Source organism: Poromitra crassiceps (assembly GCF_964638095.1).
Source record: "Poromitra crassiceps genome assembly, chromosome: 21".
Taxonomy (NCBI): Eukaryota; Metazoa; Chordata; class Actinopteri; order Beryciformes; family Melamphaidae; genus Poromitra; species Poromitra crassiceps.
In genome coordinates this window covers 1,265,255-1,283,819 of record NC_139638.1, presented here as the reverse complement: position 1 = coordinate 1,283,819, position 18,565 = coordinate 1,265,255, and the positions used below count along the sequence as shown (strand labels likewise).

General features: G+C 42.9%; 1 protein-coding gene across 1 annotated transcript; it reads left to right on the top strand.

Moving 5' to 3' along the window:
- Positions 1-9,709: 9,709 nt before the first annotated feature.
- On the top strand, positions 9,710-18,342 carry LOC310795685 (uncharacterized protein; the record flags this gene model as incomplete). The annotated part of the gene is made up of 3 exons (XM_083657754.1): positions 9,710-9,872; positions 17,116-17,292; positions 17,948-18,342. The coding sequence occupies 3 exons, from the start codon at positions 9,710-9,712 to the stop codon at positions 18,268-18,270; spliced, it is 663 nt and encodes a 220-aa protein (XP_083513880.1). The 3' UTR covers positions 18,271-18,342.
- Between the last annotated feature and the right edge of the window lie 223 nt (positions 18,343-18,565).

Here is an 18,565-nt window from a genome sequence, read left to right as displayed (position 1 = left end):
AATGTGATGATCATAAAAATGTGGTTTTATACAGATCATATCGACATCGGTTAACTCATTGAGTGCCAATGACATCGATCGGCGTCAAATCAAATAGTAACGTTGAGTGCCAATGACGTCGATCGGCGTCAAATGCGTTTTTTGACGGTGGGACGTGGATCAAAGCCTGATACATCTCCTCTAAAAGTATGGGAGCTATTGAATGTGTATAACCTATTTTACAGACCCATTAGGTGGCGACAGTGCTCTCCAGATTAGAGAAAGTTGAGTAAAAAACAGAGAAGAAGTCGTTGGGGAAACGGCATCGGTATGCATCGATATGCATGAAGCATAACGTTAGCTGTGCCTGTGAACAGCAGTCAATCTGCTGCCACAATTGAGCCCCTCCGTCTCCGCTGTGATAGCCTCTCCACATGATTTAGTTGCCGACACCAGCGTCTTTCTGAAAAGTTACATTATTCTCAGCTGGGAGCCGGCGACACGCTGTGAAAAAGCTGGATGCAGCGCACTTTTCAGTGCAGAGCAAACGTGCAGCAGAGAGCCACCAGAGACACTCCCACGGAGGAGGAGGGGGGTGGGGCACGCATGGCAGCATACAACCATTGACAGTAAACACAGACCCAGACAGCAGGCTCGATGGACAGAGACAGGCAAACAAGCTAGAATATCTGATGCCCACCAGCAGTAAATCAAGACCAGCAAGAAGGTGTAGGGTCTGCGCACGCAGGGGCCAGCGCTGCTGGTTGTAGCTAAAAAATATTATTTTGCCAAACAAAATTCCTTTGTTTTCACTGTTTTATTGAAGGAAATTATTTTTGAGGTGTCATTACATCAGAAAATATTAGCTTCAGAGTCAGTGATGTGCTTGAAATGCTTAATTTCACAAAAGGCTCATTATCTCAGCTTCTAAATAGAAACGTCTGTTTTTGCTGAAATCAACCTATCTTCTCCGGCTGATAACTAAAGAACGGAAAATGATATCAATAAACTTTTTTTTGCTGATGATAGAAGAGAGTCTCATCGTTCTTTGGACGTGTTCGCTGTTTACATAGTAATATCACACAATATTCTGTGGGCCTCGAGAAATCACAGAAAACGCTCTGAAACTCTGGCACTGCAGCGTCCGTTCTCCAAAAGTGGCTGGCACTCAATGAGTTAATATCGGTTATCGGCATCGGCCAAAATTTTCATATCGGTGCATCCCTAGTATATATATATACTGTATGTATACGCTATGAATCCAGCCTTATTGTAATAGTCTTAAAGATCTAATGAAATTAACTAACAAGCTACAAACCAGCAATTGTTGATTTAATCAGCAATCCTATTGGGCATTATTATTGCATAACAAAACACATTTATGCAGCTTGAGAGATAAATGCTTACTTTGTCGAAATATGTAGTGTTACATCATGTCTATAAAGCCATTTGAATTGAAGTGAGAGGGAGAGAGAGAGCATCCAACCTGTGCATAATTTTCATCCATGATGCTAATGAGATGTGTGACCTGGAGAATACTGAGCCGTCTCTGATGGACCTTGTGATAGCCCTGCCCCTGTGTGTTGACTTTCTGCAGCTCCTGTAACATATAACATACCACGTCTGTAAAATATCGTTTGAAGTAACATACGTTATGATGATCCATCAGTTTGGCAATACGGCCCTGCCCCCTTTAGGTAGAAAACACAAGCCACTTGCAATTGACTTCAATGTAAAATAGCGGTAGCGAAAAAAAGAAATGAAAAAATACAATACATTTTGTGTATCAATGACCCAAAGACACCATGACCTGACCAGACCATGTGCCGCCTACTAAATTGCGTATTGCCAATCTTATGTATAATGTTACAACAGTATAATATTTGACTGTGGCTACACTGAGTGTAGCCTGTGTGTCGCAATGATGGTCATCCTTACCACCGATAGCCATCCTTGGTCGTGTTGGTTCTTTTGAATTGCATTCTGTTGTGGCAAACAGGGCATCTTTTTTTCCTTGCCAACAGCCTCTCCCCCTGGAGCCATCCTATCAACCGTTTACCTCCTTGCGCTGTCATCTCAAGTAATCTTCTTATCAAAGTCATATTATGCAGAGTAGTGTGTCTGGATGGAATCAGTTAAGTAGTCTCTGTGCAGTCTGCGTGCACAGTCAAACAAGGAAGTTAAGTTTGTGCTCCTTCGCGGACATTTACCAAATGTTACGTTCATGAAAACTAGGAGGGAAGATAGATGTGACTAGATAAACATCAATTGAATGGGTATCATTTCAGAGCTGAGGTTTGACGGGGCATTGCGTTCAATCTAGAAAGTAGGGAATTCGAGTTCAAACTTTGGAGTTCCAAATTGTTTAGAACGCGTGAGTTGATGGCGTGTGATGTATGTGGGGATTTTGGAATGTCGGATTTTCTGCATGGGCTCTTGAATTACTCCTGAACGTAATGACGTATGCTACGTGCGCTGTCAAAATACGCCGCCAAAAAAGTTACTAGTTTCTATCGCGAGATCTGGCTACATCACTGCAAGCTGAGATAGAGCTGAACAGTCACGTGACATTTCTTGACCCGGGAGAGAGTTTACATTTCTCCATAGACCTTTTGAAAAATTCTTAGGCCTGAGCAAAAACAACAATTAAAGACACGTCACTTGACTGTACAGCTTAGATAGTTAAAAGATATTGCCATGGAAACGTTATCTTCTGAACTGACCAAGATTCAAGATTGAAGACATAAAATCTCAAATAAAAATAGACAATAAAAATAAAGACAAGACATAAAATGACACGGACATTAATAAAAATAATCTAGCCTACATCGTAGGGGGTTGGTTTCATCTAATTCAGTGGGAAAATATTTTGAAATGTCAATAGGCCTATAGCTTCTGTAGAAAAAGAGTAGTCCGCACACTGCTGAACAAGATGTTTCCCAGATGGATATACAGCTTCTGTAGCCTATATTTTTATTGCTATTATTAGGCTCTCTGGATTTTAAGTAGCTTACAATTAAAATTCATTCGGGAAAACAAACAAATTGGGGATGATTTCAGGATTCTGTTCTCATGGATAAAGAATTTACCTAGGCTATAGAAGTAGCATTACAACAGAGTTCATATTTGTTTAACAGGATGGAAGATGTCCAAATGTTAGGCTATATCGTCTCTCCAGAGATAGAGTCTGGAAACGATTAGATTTTTGGTTCTATCCATGGTGAGCCAGAATAGCCTATATGTGCACCAGATTAGGCTGCATGAGAAAAATATAGGCTATGGTCCATATAGTCTCAATATCTTTCTCACAGAGTGAACATATATTGTCATCAATATTGAGACATACCCTGAGTAATTCTTTAGAGGGTTAGATGTTATTTTGAAGTGTGTTTCTTTTATTTTAGCTGAGTCGTATGTTCCATCTCCCGGGGATGAATTCTTCTGCGGGACAGCCTTCTTCTAAAGTAGGCTAGGCTAATTGTTGGAGTAGGCCTATTTGTCCAGGAATAAAATCCCTTGAGTGGATAATGAAGCTAGTTGTGGCTTTATCGGTTGGTGTCTATTTTTTTCTTATTTTGGAGAAACACAATTTATTGGAGAAATACTTTACGTAATTTAACAGTTTGATTTAGAAGCGTTTACATATGTTTAGTAGGCTACTAAATTTATCATAATCCTGAAGATTACCATTAGCATCCATTAAATCATTTATACATAGGCTAGACCATATAGCCTATTTTTCAAAAACCTATCTTCATAAAACAGGGACTTATTCCGGTGCAATAGGCCTACATGTTTGTTGTTCCATAGTAGGGTTGTATGTGGTGAAAAGTGATGCACATATAGCCTAACGATTTCCACAATCACAGTATTTGCTTGTGGAACTCCATAATGATACATTATTGAAGTCTGCTGTAATAAGAAATGTCAGTCATCCTAGTTTATTGAACAGGTAGTTAGAAATAGAGTACCAGAAGGATTTGGAATCTTTAATCAAGATTTCAGCAAATGTAATTACAAACTTCCATTAAGGCAATCAAAATCTATAGGCTAACTTTTAGGCCTCCATCCTTTAACCATATTGCTTTTCTTCATAGAATGTTTGTTTCTAAAAAAAAAAATACATTTGGTTCGATATAGATAGGCTATTATCAATTTTGTTTGTGACAGCATTAGAGTAGGCTATGAGGGATGGATAGCCTAAATCTTGACAAACATTCCATCTTTGTTAGATCGGCTACATTTGACCGAATATCGAGAGGTCTCTTTGGAGCCAAGAGTTTAACCTTGCTTTGCATTCTTTGATTTTATTTTCCACATTCAAAGTTTGACTTAGTTTTTGGTCCTAAGGTAAACTCCCAGGTAGGCTATTTGATTTCCGACTTGACAGGAATATTATAGGCTAAATCTCTTTTAGTGTTGTGTCATGGATAGCAAATAGTTACATTTTTGTGTTTAATGTTAATCCTGATTCCTGATGCTTTTGAGATTATTTTTTTTCCTATAGTTGGAGGGATTTGATGTTTAGCTATTAATAGCTAAATGGGGTAAGGACAGTAGCCTGGGTAAACCAACGCAGCCTTCAACGTGACGCCACACAGGCTGTGCCTGTAACGTGTTTCATCGTGTCGTGGTCCTGACTGATAGCTGATAACAGTCCCGGGGAAGCTGGGTTTCCACACTCCATACCAGTTGGTGGCGGTAATGCACCAATTCGTTCTTTGCGAACCACCAATACATGTAAAAAAAGAAGAAGAAGAAGTTTGGAGCTGGATAGTGGACACATCTGCCAAAAAACGCAAAGAAGAAGAAGACCGACAGACACACACCACACACGTTTCTTCTGAACAAAATAAAACCTCCACTTTGGTAAGAAAGACATGCAACCCGTGCCTCAACTGTAAAATTAACATGGCGTCACTAGGATTAATAGTCACTAGCGTTACACTAGGGCCTGTGTCCTTAATCGCGTATGACATGAAACAAGTTACCAGCTACTAGCTAGTGTTAGCTAAACGTAGCTAGGTAATGTTAGCTAACGTTGGTTAGCATGGCATGGTTGCCAACGTGAAAACACGGCAAAAGCTAACCACGCTATCCCTTGGCTAACGTTCTTAGGCTAGCAGCTAGCTAACTAAGGCAAGCTTCTGGAACCCCCTAGAACAGCGTTTCTCAACTGGTGGGTCGCGACCCGTTTTGATCAGCATATTTAATTTTAGTTAAATTCAGACTATTGAAACTGGATTAGCATGACCAGGTTAACTTGTTTTATTATTATTATTATTATTATTATTATTATTATTATTATTATTATTATTATTATTATTATTATTATTATTATTATTAACTTGTTCAAAAACATATAGGCATGTAATTCAAGATAAGTCTGCCTTTTATTTCATATTTCATACAGTTCAAATAAGACTTTCTGAGCATGACCAGTTTGACTTGTTTAAATTTAAAAACATATAGGCCTGTAATTCAAGTCTGCCTTATTTCAATTGGTTTTTAGCCCTAGTTGCACTTCTGTTGCACTTTTTTGTTCATTTGAGGTTTATAACAGTGCATGAAGGCATTGTGTATTAAATTAATGCGCTATTTTTTCTGCAATAAATTTGAGTGGTTTAAATAAAAATCTGAAATTTGGGTCGCGACTTCATGACAAGGAAAATAGTGGGTCCTGAGGCTACACCAGTTGAGAACCACTGCCCTAGAAGTACAGAGTAAAAAGAGCCAACAGCTCAAATAAATAAACAACTAGAATGTATAGTCCATTCTCTCCCTTGGAATAATAGTGGGACACACAAATCACTGTCCATATTGGATTATACGGTGACTTGACTGACATAAATGTTGAATTTTATCTGAATTAATTTATTTTCCCCCATAGAGTCATGCCGATGACACGCACAACCAAACGAAAGAACGCACCAGAGCAGAACTCTGCACCAGAGAACCCTGCACCAGAGAACCAGTCTGACAATGAAGGTAACATACAGGGATGCAAACTAGTCACTTTTAGGTGACAGTCACCTTTTTTATCCCAAATTAGGGCACTTAAGTTAATGAATTCTGAGTGGGTTTGTGTATCTGTCACCTTGTTCACTCTGCATGAGTTTGCATCCCTGAACATAAACCCATTTTAAATTGTCCCCAAAAGCCACTAATAACCATAAATTACCATCTTTTTCTTCAGTCTTTGTTGTACATACAGTGGGCCCTATGGTTGCAATCGGCGCAGAAACTGCGTTTAAGGCCTGGCCTAGCCCAGTTAGTGGGTGTGGACCAGCGCACTCGCTATTTTGGTATCGGTGCTACACGCAGCCTCAACCATTATAACCACGCCTTTTAAGCGTAAAATTATGCATAGTCCGCTCATTGGAGAATTGCAGTAAAGAGTCACACGCTTGCCTTTTAAGCTCCAATTCCAGGACAAATCAGGTTAAACCAGACAAAGCCAAGCGCTCTGCCCCCCCCCCCTCCCTTCATCCCGTCTGTCTGTCTCCATATATAGGCTATAATTCCATATTATTATGCTTCTCAAACCAATCTAACTGCAGTTTAAATACTGCAAGCATGTAAATACCCTATAGCAAGATCAGCTAGAAAAATATAGCCTATCCCTATATGATGAGATTACCGTAATTAGATTGGTGAAAGTTTGTCCAGAAAGATATCATTTTCTCTCGCCTGCTGCAGGTAGGATGATGCACATAAATATACCCTACATTATGTAAAGTCATTGCATAAATGTGTTTTTATTGTAAAACTAAATGTGAAGTAGGGCCAAGTTATTGGAGCGGACATCACAGTATAGCACATGACATTAGAAGCGCTTCCCCTGTCACTTATCTAAATCATGTTAACTCGACAAGGGATATATATAGGCCCAGGAGGACATATATTATGTTTCACATAGGGTGGTGTTTTCATTTCGATGTTTTCTTTGGTCCAATATTGAAATGTTCTACAATTGCAGGTTGTGTTACCATTACACATTATTTAGATCTACGTTTTATATCTATTTCGGCTCATTTGGTTGCTATTTAGTAGCGAAATGGAGCTGCACAATGCATGCTGGGGCGGCTTTAGCTCAGGAGGTAGAGCGGGTCGGCCAATGACGCAAGGGTTGGCGGTTCGATCCCCGCTCCCTCCCAGCTGCTGTCGTTGTGTCCTTGGGCAAGACACTTAACCCTCCTTGCTCCCTATGGTGTGTAGGCACCCTGCGTGGCAGCCTGCCGCCATCGGTGTATGAATGGGTGAATGTAGACTACCTACTGATTGTAAAGCGCTTTGGATAAAAGCGCTATATAAATGCAGGCCATTTATGCTGGGACATGCCAGGCAGATCGTTACTGTAACTCATAAACTCATTTCCCCTTCTTCTCAAGGGGGCGGCTGTAGCGGCTGTAGCGGCTGTAGCTCAGGAGGTAGAGCAGGTGGTCCACCAATCGCTTTGGGTAAAAGAGGTCAGTGGTTGGATTCCCGCCTCCTCCAGTCTGCATGTCGAAGTGTCCTTGGGCAAGATACTGAACCCCAAATTGCTCCTGATGGTGTGCCAGCACCCTGTGTGGTAGCCTGCCGCCATCGGTGTATGAATGGGTGAATGTACCTACTGATTGTAAAGCGATTTGGATAAAAGCGCTATATAAATGCAGGCCATTTACCATTTACTCAAGAGGACTTGTCTGGAGCTAGGCTATAAACTCCTTGTCCATGGATCACATTTAGGTGTTCTGTTGCACCTGTTTTATTTTGGAAAAGTAAATGCATGATAGCTGTGGGATATAGGCTATTGGATTTTATGTAATTTTTTTGTTCATTGTATTTGCACAAAAAAGCTCTGTCCAGTAACCTGGAACACTTTTATTTTGAGATTTGTTTGAGTGAGATGGTCCTACTTCATGCAAATGATAAGAATTGTTATATGAATCTTAATTTTCAAACAAAGTTACATTACAAAAACGTTTGTGTAAGCTGTCAATTGTTGTTCTTAGAAAGAAAATCCGAATCGGCAAAAATCGGTATCGGCAAGTCAGACTATTCAAAAATCGGAAATTGTAACGGGCCAACAAAATTGTAATCGGTGCACCCCTAGTAAGATCGTCCAATTGCCACCCTTTGACATTGCCAATGCACGATGTCATTGCCCAAACCCCCGTTGCGTGAATTCATTAAGAATAGAGAGCCGCAGGGATGACGTATTTTTGTAGTCAGAACGCGGAAGTCCCGGACTTCCTGGTTCTTCACTGTTTCTGTCTATGGGATTTTTGAATGGGTTTTTGCCGCGATGCTTCTAATAATCTCTCTGGGCAACGCTGGCTTAATCAAACATGAACCAGAGTTCAGCCGGATAATCTTCACACATGAGGACCACTTTCATGAGTTTTGTAGCCTAAATGCGAACCCTAGAAGTAAAAAGCTCGAGCTAAACTAATCCAGAACTACACACTGTCGCATAGGCTTCCACGTCACGTCAGCGCTCAACCTGGACTGTTGTTGGATGTGTGCACTGATTACCCCGGGCTGAACGGGATGAACCAGGTGAGGGAAAGATAATTTCCGTGTTCGTCCTTTGAAGTGGTGACATTATTGACGTATATATATATATATATATATATATATATTAGGGGTGTCACGATACGATACGTATCACGATACTGGGTTCACGATAACGATACGATACGATACGATTTTAACAATATTTTTTTAAACTTGAATAATGACAATATATGACTGGAAAAGTAGTATTTGATTTGAAATGCACAAATCCAAAACATGCTGTTGTGGGAAATTGTTATTACAATAACAACTAGAAAAAACATGAGATTGGAGATAAGGCTTATCTTGAAATAGAATGAGTTACACCGTCACTTAGATTTACTTTGAACTAAAAGGTTTCTCAGCAGTATAAATTCTCATTATGCATCTTCAGTTTTTCTTCAAACTCAAACAACAAGACTTTTCTTAGTCTATTTTTTATGCATCTTCAGTTTTTCCTGTCAAGTAAACAGTTTTGCCAGAAACTCAATTGAATGGTTTCTCTCCTGTATAACTTCTCATGTGTCTCTTCAGAGACTTGTTCAACTGAACTACTTTCCACACATTGAACTTCAACAAACAAAGACGTTTCTTAGTCTATTTAAAAAAAAAAAAAAAAAAATCGCGATATGAGATTTCATCTCAACGATACAGATCGTGACGTTTTACTATCGCGAAATTTCGTGGGACGATATATTGTGACACCCCTAATATATATATTTAGCCGTTTGCTAGCTAGCCGCCCTTTTAACGGCACGTAAAAGCTTCAAAACTCATAAAAGTGGTCCTCGTGTGTGAAGATGATATTACTAAACACTGGTTCGCGTTTGATTAAGCCAGCATTGCCCAGAGAGATTATTAGAAGCATCGCTTCAAAAACCCATTCAAAACTCCCATAGGCGAAAACAGTGAAGAACCAGGACTGTTGGCATCAATGATTTCCGGACTCATTCCTTCGGCTCTCTATAGGTGACATGTAAAAATGGCACGCCACTCTCCTTGCTACTGCCATGCAGGGTTGTGTTGCTACAAAGCTTAGACGTGTAACTGAAATGGAACGGCTTATGACTGACCACGAATTTGGGAGTAAACACGGCAAAATAATAAAAATGATCTTAACATATTCAAGTATTGAATACATCTGTCTGCATCTTTTTTTGTTGAAGAGATTCAACCACACTCATCAACCATGGCCAAGTTCAAGGCTGACCTGATGAAACTAAAAGGGGAGAATCGGCTACTGAAGGAAGAAATCCGTCTTCTGAAAGAGGAGAACCGGCTCCTGAAGGAGCAGCGGGACTTCAGCAGGGAGAAGGCTCTCTACACTGGGGCCGGCCCCTCAACTTCAAAAGGTAACTAGACTGTTCCTCCCAAATCTTCCTCCCTAAACCAACATGGAAGGCTGTATCTACAGTCTAAAGGAGTCTCGATTATTTAATGGTTGCAGTCTAGGAATGCAGCCAGGGGCAAGGGTGAATCTGCCCAGCCCCCCAAAAATATCCAGGGTTAGTATAAAGCCTAGAAATTTTGTTTTCCAGGTGAGGAATATGCTTGAATTTGAATATCCTCATTGAAAAGTGCCTGATTTTCAACTTAATCAGGTGTTTCATTTCAATCATGAGAGACTCGTAATATAATTTTAACAAACTTTATTGAATCAGAATAGACAGTTTGAGTATGGCGTATGACTCCATGATGTGACGCTCCTCTTGCTTATGAGAGAGGGGCGTCAGTGCTGTATGAGATAGGACATCCCCCCTAAGGGGATTTGTTTCCAACAGGAGTCATGACATTGGTGGTGATCTGGGGAGGTGGTGGGATGAAGCTTTTTGCTCTGGAGATGCTGGATGAATGCGTGATGCTGACACAAGGTGAGTGATGACTGCACAAGTGTGATTTAAGCTGTGGTGATGGGGGCTTTATATAGTACCAGGAGAAGGGCATTTATGATGTCATAACTGATGTCATTTATGATGTCATAACTGATGTCATTTGGGAGAAGGGCATTTATGATGTCATAACTGATGTCATTTATGATGTCATTTATGATTTGGGCTGAGGGTTATGACAGCATGGGGTGCTCTATTAATGCCTTATTTGGTCTTCCATGATTGAACTACAGTCTGCGACTACACTTCAATCATGAGAGACTCGTAATATAATTTTAACAAACTTTATTGAATCAGAATAGACAGTTTGAGTATGGCGTATGACTCCATGATGTGACGCTCCTCTTGCTTATGAGAGAGGGGCGTCAGTGCTGTATGAGATAGGACATCCCCCAAAGGAATTTAAAGTTATTTCAGGAACTGGGAGAGTGAAAACGGGGGTCATGGAGCTCGCCTGGGGTATGCTTTAGTCAGGTCGTGGGCTGACGGGGGGAGAATTTAGGCATGTCGGGAGATGAGGGGCTGACCGGGGTTTTTTAAGGCAAAGCGGGGTTGCAAGGGCGTGGATGTGGATAGCCCGGGCATGGGCGCATTGATGAGGAAAAGGAGAGTTTGATCACCACCAACGAAGTGCTTGTTGCCTCTTTAGTCATGGAAGGAGGGATCTTTGGGCTGATAATATGGTGTCTTGCTCTGGTCGAATGAAAGATGCATAGGCGGATGAGGACCAGCGCCCCAGTTGTTGAAGGGAGGCGGAGGACGCCCCCTGCATGGCTGCTGATGTGGCTGCTCCGATCCTGAAGGAGTGACTGGAATAGTTCTCTGCAGGGATGTTGCATTTCTGGAGTGTGGTCTTGAAGTGAAGGATGAACCAGGATCCTGTCATGTGATGATGGGGAGAGATGAGGAAAAGGGGGCCAAGGGCTGATTGAGGTTTATGCAAATGCCGGAATGATGGGTTATGCAGATTGTCGGGACATTGGCTGACTTGTCAGGACGTGGGCTGACTGAAGTTTAAGCAGGATGCAGGGATAATGGGTTGAGCAAGTTGTCAGGATGTGGACTGACTTCTCGGGACGTGGGCTGACAGGTTTAAGCAGAATGTAGAGATAATGGGTTGAGCAAATTGTCAGGACGGGGGCTGACTTGTCAGGACATGGGCTGACTGATGTTTAAGCAGAATGCAGGGATGATGGGTTGTGCAAATTGTCAGGACGTGGGCTGACTGAGGTTAAGCAATGGCAAGGACACTTATGGGGTTATATGCAAATTGCCCGGGCATGGGCACCAAACGGGGATTGGGAGAGAAGACCGCCACCAACGAAATGCATTAATACTTCCTACCAATCATGGAAGGAGGCATCTTTGGGCTGATGATATAGCAGCTTGCTCTGGATGGATGTAGGACGCATGGCTGATGAGGACAGCAGCCCAGTTGTTGAAGGGAGGACCCCCCCGGGAGGGGACCACCCCCCCCAAAAGAAAAAGGTCAGCGATGACCTGCATTTTTTAAGGTCAGTAATGACCAAGGTCGCAACAACCTGCATGAGCATAGCCAGCAATGGCTTAAAGATGCAATATTTAACCTTTAGCATTATATTATTATGGCATGAAAATGTCTAAAAATGAGTAGACATAATGTTATATTCTTTAGTTGTGCACTTACTTTATCCCAAATTGTATGAGGCAAAGATAGGCTTGATATTTTTCTCATAGTTTTCCTATCTATCCGTTCTATTCCTAATAGATGCACGTTCTGATTTGTGCATTTTGACATTTGGAATATTAAAGGTGGGCTGACCATTGTTAATAAGTACGTTTTCCCCTTGGATTTGACTTTAAGTTGCGTGTCTACAGTATGTCTATTATGGGCCTTTTTCATTTGTTTTGACAGTCGTGTACTGTCACTTCGGGAGAGTTGCACCCGCACCCTCGGCTGAGCTGTTGTACGGTGGACTTAGTTCAGTTGAGGCAGAGACTGGCTGTGGAGACACGCGGTTTTCGTGCCATGACCTTTTTGATTAGTTTTGACGTCCAGCGGGAGGGGGAGCAGTGAATGTGCTGCATCTGTAGAAAGTTTTAAGTCGTCGGCAGACGAGACGATTTCGTCGTAGAAAAATGAGATTCCGTTCCAATTTTCTAAGAGGTGTGCCCAGGGGGTATACTTTTGCTGAAGCCACTGTGCTGTGCCCGGCTATATGCTTTGCTGGAGCCACTGTGCTGTGACCAGGGAGGAGCTCTGCTGAAGCCACTGTGCTGTGACCGGGGATATGCTTTGCTGAAGCCACTGTGCTGTGACCAGGGAGGAGCTCTGCTGAAACCACTGTGCTGTGACCAGGGATATGCTTTGCTGAAGCCACTGTGCTGTGACCGGGGAGGAGCTCTGCTGAAGCCACTGAGCTGTGCCCAGGGATATGCTCTGCTGAGCCACTGCTGTGACCGGGATACAGTGTTGCCGGATGGCAAATGTTGAATTATCGTACCAGAGGGTCAAAATTATCGTTTTTGGAGTGAAATTATCGTACGCCCCCTCCCCAGCGCGCGTGCCTTCGGCGCGCCTATGTCGGGGGGCTGCGCTGATCACAGGCTACTTTTTGGACTTGGCATGATTTTTCAACACTGTGGTCTCAGCCTGCGTTGCAACAACAACAAAACACCCTGCACGTATTAGCTGCAAATATGTTTGTTTGAAGAGATGATTGTATAAACAGATAGAGTGATAGACGTAGGATTCGTCTAAGTGTCACGAAATGATGAGATTCTCGTACGTTTGGGGGATTTGGGGATTATTGATCGTACATCGTACAGAGGTCAAAATTATCGTACAGGTACGATAATTATCGTACGTCTGGCAACGCTGCCGGGATATGCTCTGCTGTAGCCACTGTGCTGTGACCAGGGATGTGCTCTGCTGAATCTACTGCGCCGTGACCGGGGAATGAGCTCTGCTGACCTGACGAGTTATGCATAACGGAAAGCCGGGTGATGCTGCACTGCACATTAAAGCCGTGGTGGACTGGGAGGAGCACCTTTTGTTTATGATCGAGACTGAAGCTTCGTATGCATTTGCAATACCAGAGTAAATCTCGTAGAGGAAGATCGATTCCCTACTGGGAGAAAGTAGGGAACTCATGGTGCCTCTTTTCTGCAACCATTCACCTCTAGAACTTAATTCAAGCATATGCTGAAGCCAGAACCACCCGCGAGCATTTTTCGGTTGAAAAGACGTTTAAATTTGAAAGTGAAAGTTTTTTCACCCACTATTTGCAGACGTTTATTGAACTTTCAGATTTAGACCATATTTCACCAGGATCTTAAATTAAAATATCAGCGCGCACACGGGAACCCCGCTTTCCCACATTCAAGCCAGTCCGCTCTAGCGCTGAGCTATACATTTTCTTATATTTTGAAGGACGGCAACAGCAGAACTGATGATTATCGCCATTTTGCCTGAAGCATGCGACGGGAGACGATAGTGTCGCATCTTGCATTTGCAATGCGCATCTTTGGCAACGCTAGACCAGCCACGCGCATGCGCAGTATAGCATGGAAGGCCGGTGGCTAGCCAGGTAGCTAGCGCGCTACTCAGCATGGCCGGAAAAGTTTACAAGGGTTATACTTTATCTAAATGACTGGGATTGGATCGATGGATTGGATGCGTAAGAGAGGAACCATGCTATGAAAAAGAAAAGGTTGACTGGAAACTGGGACTAGAGGCATGTGGTTAAAACCCGAATGGACACGGGAGAGGGAAGCGGCCGTATGCCGTATGCCGTATGCTAAGGGATTGGCACCCGGCCTGAAATGAGTGCAGCAGCAATGCCGCAACGTTGACTGAAACCAGGGACTAAATGCATGTTTGATAATACCCGACCGGACGCGGGAGAGGGAAGCGGCCGTATGCAACAGGGCAGAGTTGCTCGGGGATTGACACCCGGCCTGCAATGAGTGCGGCCGCCGGAAGAGATGCCGGCTGAAAAGGGGGGATACGACCTGAAACCTGGGGCAGGGCTGTTTGGGCTGCTGCCGTGGGGAGCGTGGGGCTCGCGAGCGTGCTCGGCCGGGCATCGATGTCGATGAGGGACCCGACCAGTGAAGACATCGTTGCGATCAGGGGATCTTGGAGGCCTGGAGGGGCTGGAGCCTTGGCGCGTCCGCCGAGGAGCCGGCGGTCGTGGTGCGCTTCGCTGGGCCTTTCTTGGAGGTGGACTTCTGGGCTCTTTTGCTGCGGCCACGGCCTCCGGAGTGCTGTGCGGACTGAGATCCGGGGGAGGTGGACTTCTGGGCTCTTTTGCCGCGGCCGCGGCCTCCGGAGTGCTGTGCGGACTGAGATCCAGGCGAGACGAGGACCTCCTTGACGTTGGATCTTCTTTTGCGGCCGCGTCCCCTGGTGAGGGGAGCGTCCCATGAGACGCCTGTGACGCCCGGAGATGGAGCCTGGGGATTGGGGATTTGCCCGAGGCTGGCCGGGGCGTTGAATGTGCTCTGGAGGAAAGCGTCCACGGTGGAGCTGAAACTTTGCTGCTCGTTTTCGGACTCGGACATGGTGCTGGACTGAATGAAGCTTTTTGCTCTGGAGATGCTGGATGAATGCGTGATGCTGACACAAGGTGAGTGATGACTGCACAAGTGTGATTTAAGCTGTGGTGATGGGGGCTTTATATAGTACCAGGAGAAGGGCATTTATGATGTCATAACTGATGTCATTTATGATGTCATAACTGATGTCATTTGGGAGAAGGGCATTTATGATGTCATAACTGATGTCATTTATGATGTCATTTATGATTTGGGCTGAGGGTTATGACAGCATGGGGTGCTCTATTAATGCCTTATTTGGTCTTCCATGATTGAACTACAGTCTGCGACTACACTTAAACAATCACTCAGGTAAAACAAAAACTGTTTAATACCCCTGAAATTAGATGATCCCGTCATCGTATTTATTGTCTCCTGGCGTCTCACAAAATACACAAAGTGTACCGTGGAGTGGACCTGAGCTGGCGTCTGACACAAGACAAAGAATATCACAAGATATCGCACTGTCTGTCTTAGTTTGGATTAGCTGTTTATTTAGTCTTCTACTCTTTTACTTGTAAAGATTTTTTGAATTTTAATCATTGTGTGTCATGCATTGTATATTTGGTCTTGGACCCCGGAAGACTAGCTGTCTAGGCAGCAGCTAATGGGGATCCTTTTAGTAAACAATAAACAAGATGTGGAGCACAGCAGAGTGAGCCGGACTCGGAGCTAGATTGACTGACCTTAGCCGTTTTCACTGCCCAGCCCACCCAATTCACCCATTTTGTGTCTAAAATGCAGGAAGCAACAGAGGTACTAGTAGAACAGTAACCAGGGCCCCAGCACTGGAACACCAAATAGATTGGAAGTTGGAAACCCTCATTCATATTCTGGGGTGGGAAGTGAAAAGGGCAAATGGGCTCTGAAATGAGCCCATTTGCCCTATGTTAATAAGGAGTCACACCACCCCCCCCCCCCCCCCATTATGATGGCGACCATCTGCTCTCATCTTGCTAAACATACAAGCTAGCTACTGTACCTGCTCATCAGCTGACTGGATTTTGTCATATCATCTCACTTTCGTCATGCCTGGCTGGCATAATGACAACTGGCTGGTTAAATAAAGAGGTTAAATATAAAGAACATTAAATGAGCAAACATTAAATAATCATGATCAAAACATACAATGGAAGTTAATAAGGAACAGCTGTAAAATAAACTGACAATATACACATTGATTGCAGGGATATTGTAAACCTTCACAGTTTCATCTACATTAACAAATTAAGTAAGATGTGATGATAAAGGCTTCGAGAATCTGGGAATTTTTGGTTTAGGTACCTTTACACTGCTTGAAAAGTGTGATCCCTCAATATCTGAATGGCCGTAAAAACCGCGGTCGACGGGTGAAAACATGCCCCCCAAATTCTTTTATTTTATCATTCAGTTCATTTGATTTTCATTTCCATCTCTAACACACCGGAGAAAGACGACGAAGAACACACTCACAAAAACAAGTGCTGTTGTGCACCCTATGATTTAGCAACTTCATGCATTAAAGGAACACTCCGCCCATTTTCAACCAGCTTTGTATAATTAGAACATCTGTAGTATATCAGAAAACTGTAAACTGTTTTGAAGTCTGTCATTTAATTTGAGAGTTATTGAGTGTTAAAGTGTGGACCAGTGACATCACTGGTCCATACTAACTCAAATTAATAACTCATTAACTCAACATTAACTGTCAAACTAGATGACGGTTTTGAAGTCATTCATCTAGTTTGACAGTTATTGAGAGTTGATTTGAGTTAATGAGTTATTAACTCATTAACACTCAAATAAAAATGAAAAAGGACAATCAAAATAAACAAATCTAATATATTTACCGTACTAACTTTTATATATGGCTTTATATATGGCTTCTATAAGCCAACGCCTGACCCGCTCCTCAAACAAACTGGACCTGGTCCACTGCAGAACTGAGCGCTGTAGGAAGAGCGCTGTCCCCCATATGATCAGACTTTTAAATACCTAATGTATTGAAATTGTACGCATGTTGTCCTTGTCCTTTTATCTCCTTAGCGCCCCATGTAATGATGTACTCACAATTCAACAATTCGTTGCCACATGTACATCTTTGAGTTTAGTTTTAAATAAATAAAAACCGTTTACTACTCTGTTTAAGGGTCCCACAAAAGGAGACGGGGGGATTCTTCAGTCTCTTCTGAGTTCTCAGACGACTCTTGTGAAGGGAGGAAGAGGAAGAGTAAGAAAAAGCACAAAAGACCCGAGTATTCAGACTCCTCTGATGATGACAGAAAGAAGAAAAAGACTAGAAAACCCACATCATTTGGAAAGAGAGGTAACCCATCATCTGGAAAAAGATGGCTCACATTTCGATTGCTTCTGGAACAATGCACATACAAACACTTATGACAACACATTACACTTAACAAACATGCACTGATTTATTTTATTCTCTTAAGTGCCCCCAAAATTTGGTAAATTGCCCCCGTTTTTAGAAATTGGGGCAAAAGTTTACCTTTTTTTATTTTATTTTTAATTCCACAATTGAAGATAGATGGCCTGGTGGCTAATGGCTTTTTGCAGACTCCTGTCACATGGACCTAGCTAGCAAGGTCTATGGAACATTTTCATCTTAGTGGAAGCATTTTTATTGAGACACTGCAGTCACATGTCAATCGTAATTTCAGTGTAGCATGCTCATGTCGATTTATTTCTCAGGCATAAGGCAAAGGTAACTCACCCACACACACAATTTGATATAGGCGACATTTACCATATTCAAGGTTGGCCCTATTACGAAACAGTTATGTATTTTTGAGTATCCAGGACTGTATCAATGTAACACTGGAGTGAGGAAGAGTAGTGCACTGCAGACACAAGATGACCAGTTTAACTCCTGAATGTCATGTCATGTATACTCAGGATTATCAATCTATTTGTGTAATTATGACACTGTGTTAACCTATATTTTCTTTTGATGTGTCTTGTAGTTCTGACCCCAGAGGACGTTGTCCACAGGTACCGGGCTGTCCTGAAGGTGTTCCGGCAAAACCGGAGCATCGCCAACACCTGTGAGGAACTCTGTGTTGACCGCAACACCATCGCACTGACTGCGGTCATCGCAGATGTTCTGATCGCCGCAGAGGGCGCCGACTTTGGGGAGCTGCCTGTCTTCAAAGAAAAGGATACTCTGGGGAACTACTCAAAAACATGCAAGGCATTTTTAGATGCGAACCAACCCCTGCAGGACAAGATAGCTGCAATGAAAAAGTCCACAGAGCTGCTCCCGATAAAATATAAACTGCCTAAGTGAGGGGTAAAGGCCTAAAGTGCAGTAATTTAAAGCTGCATTCAGCAATGTTTTTTTGTTAAAATAAGTGTGAAATGGCTCTATATTCTGACAGCAATTACTGAAATAGAGTGTTTGGTCAGTGACTTGAAACCCCCAACCCCCCGCTGTCCTCTATCTCTCTCCTGTAGTCGTGCATGCAGGGCAGATGTTTATCTGCAACGGTAACTCGCTGAGTAACCCCGAATTCAACGCCGCCATCCCTGAGTCTCTACGACTTACGGTTGCGGAGATACGTCCGCCCTGCATGCAGGACTAC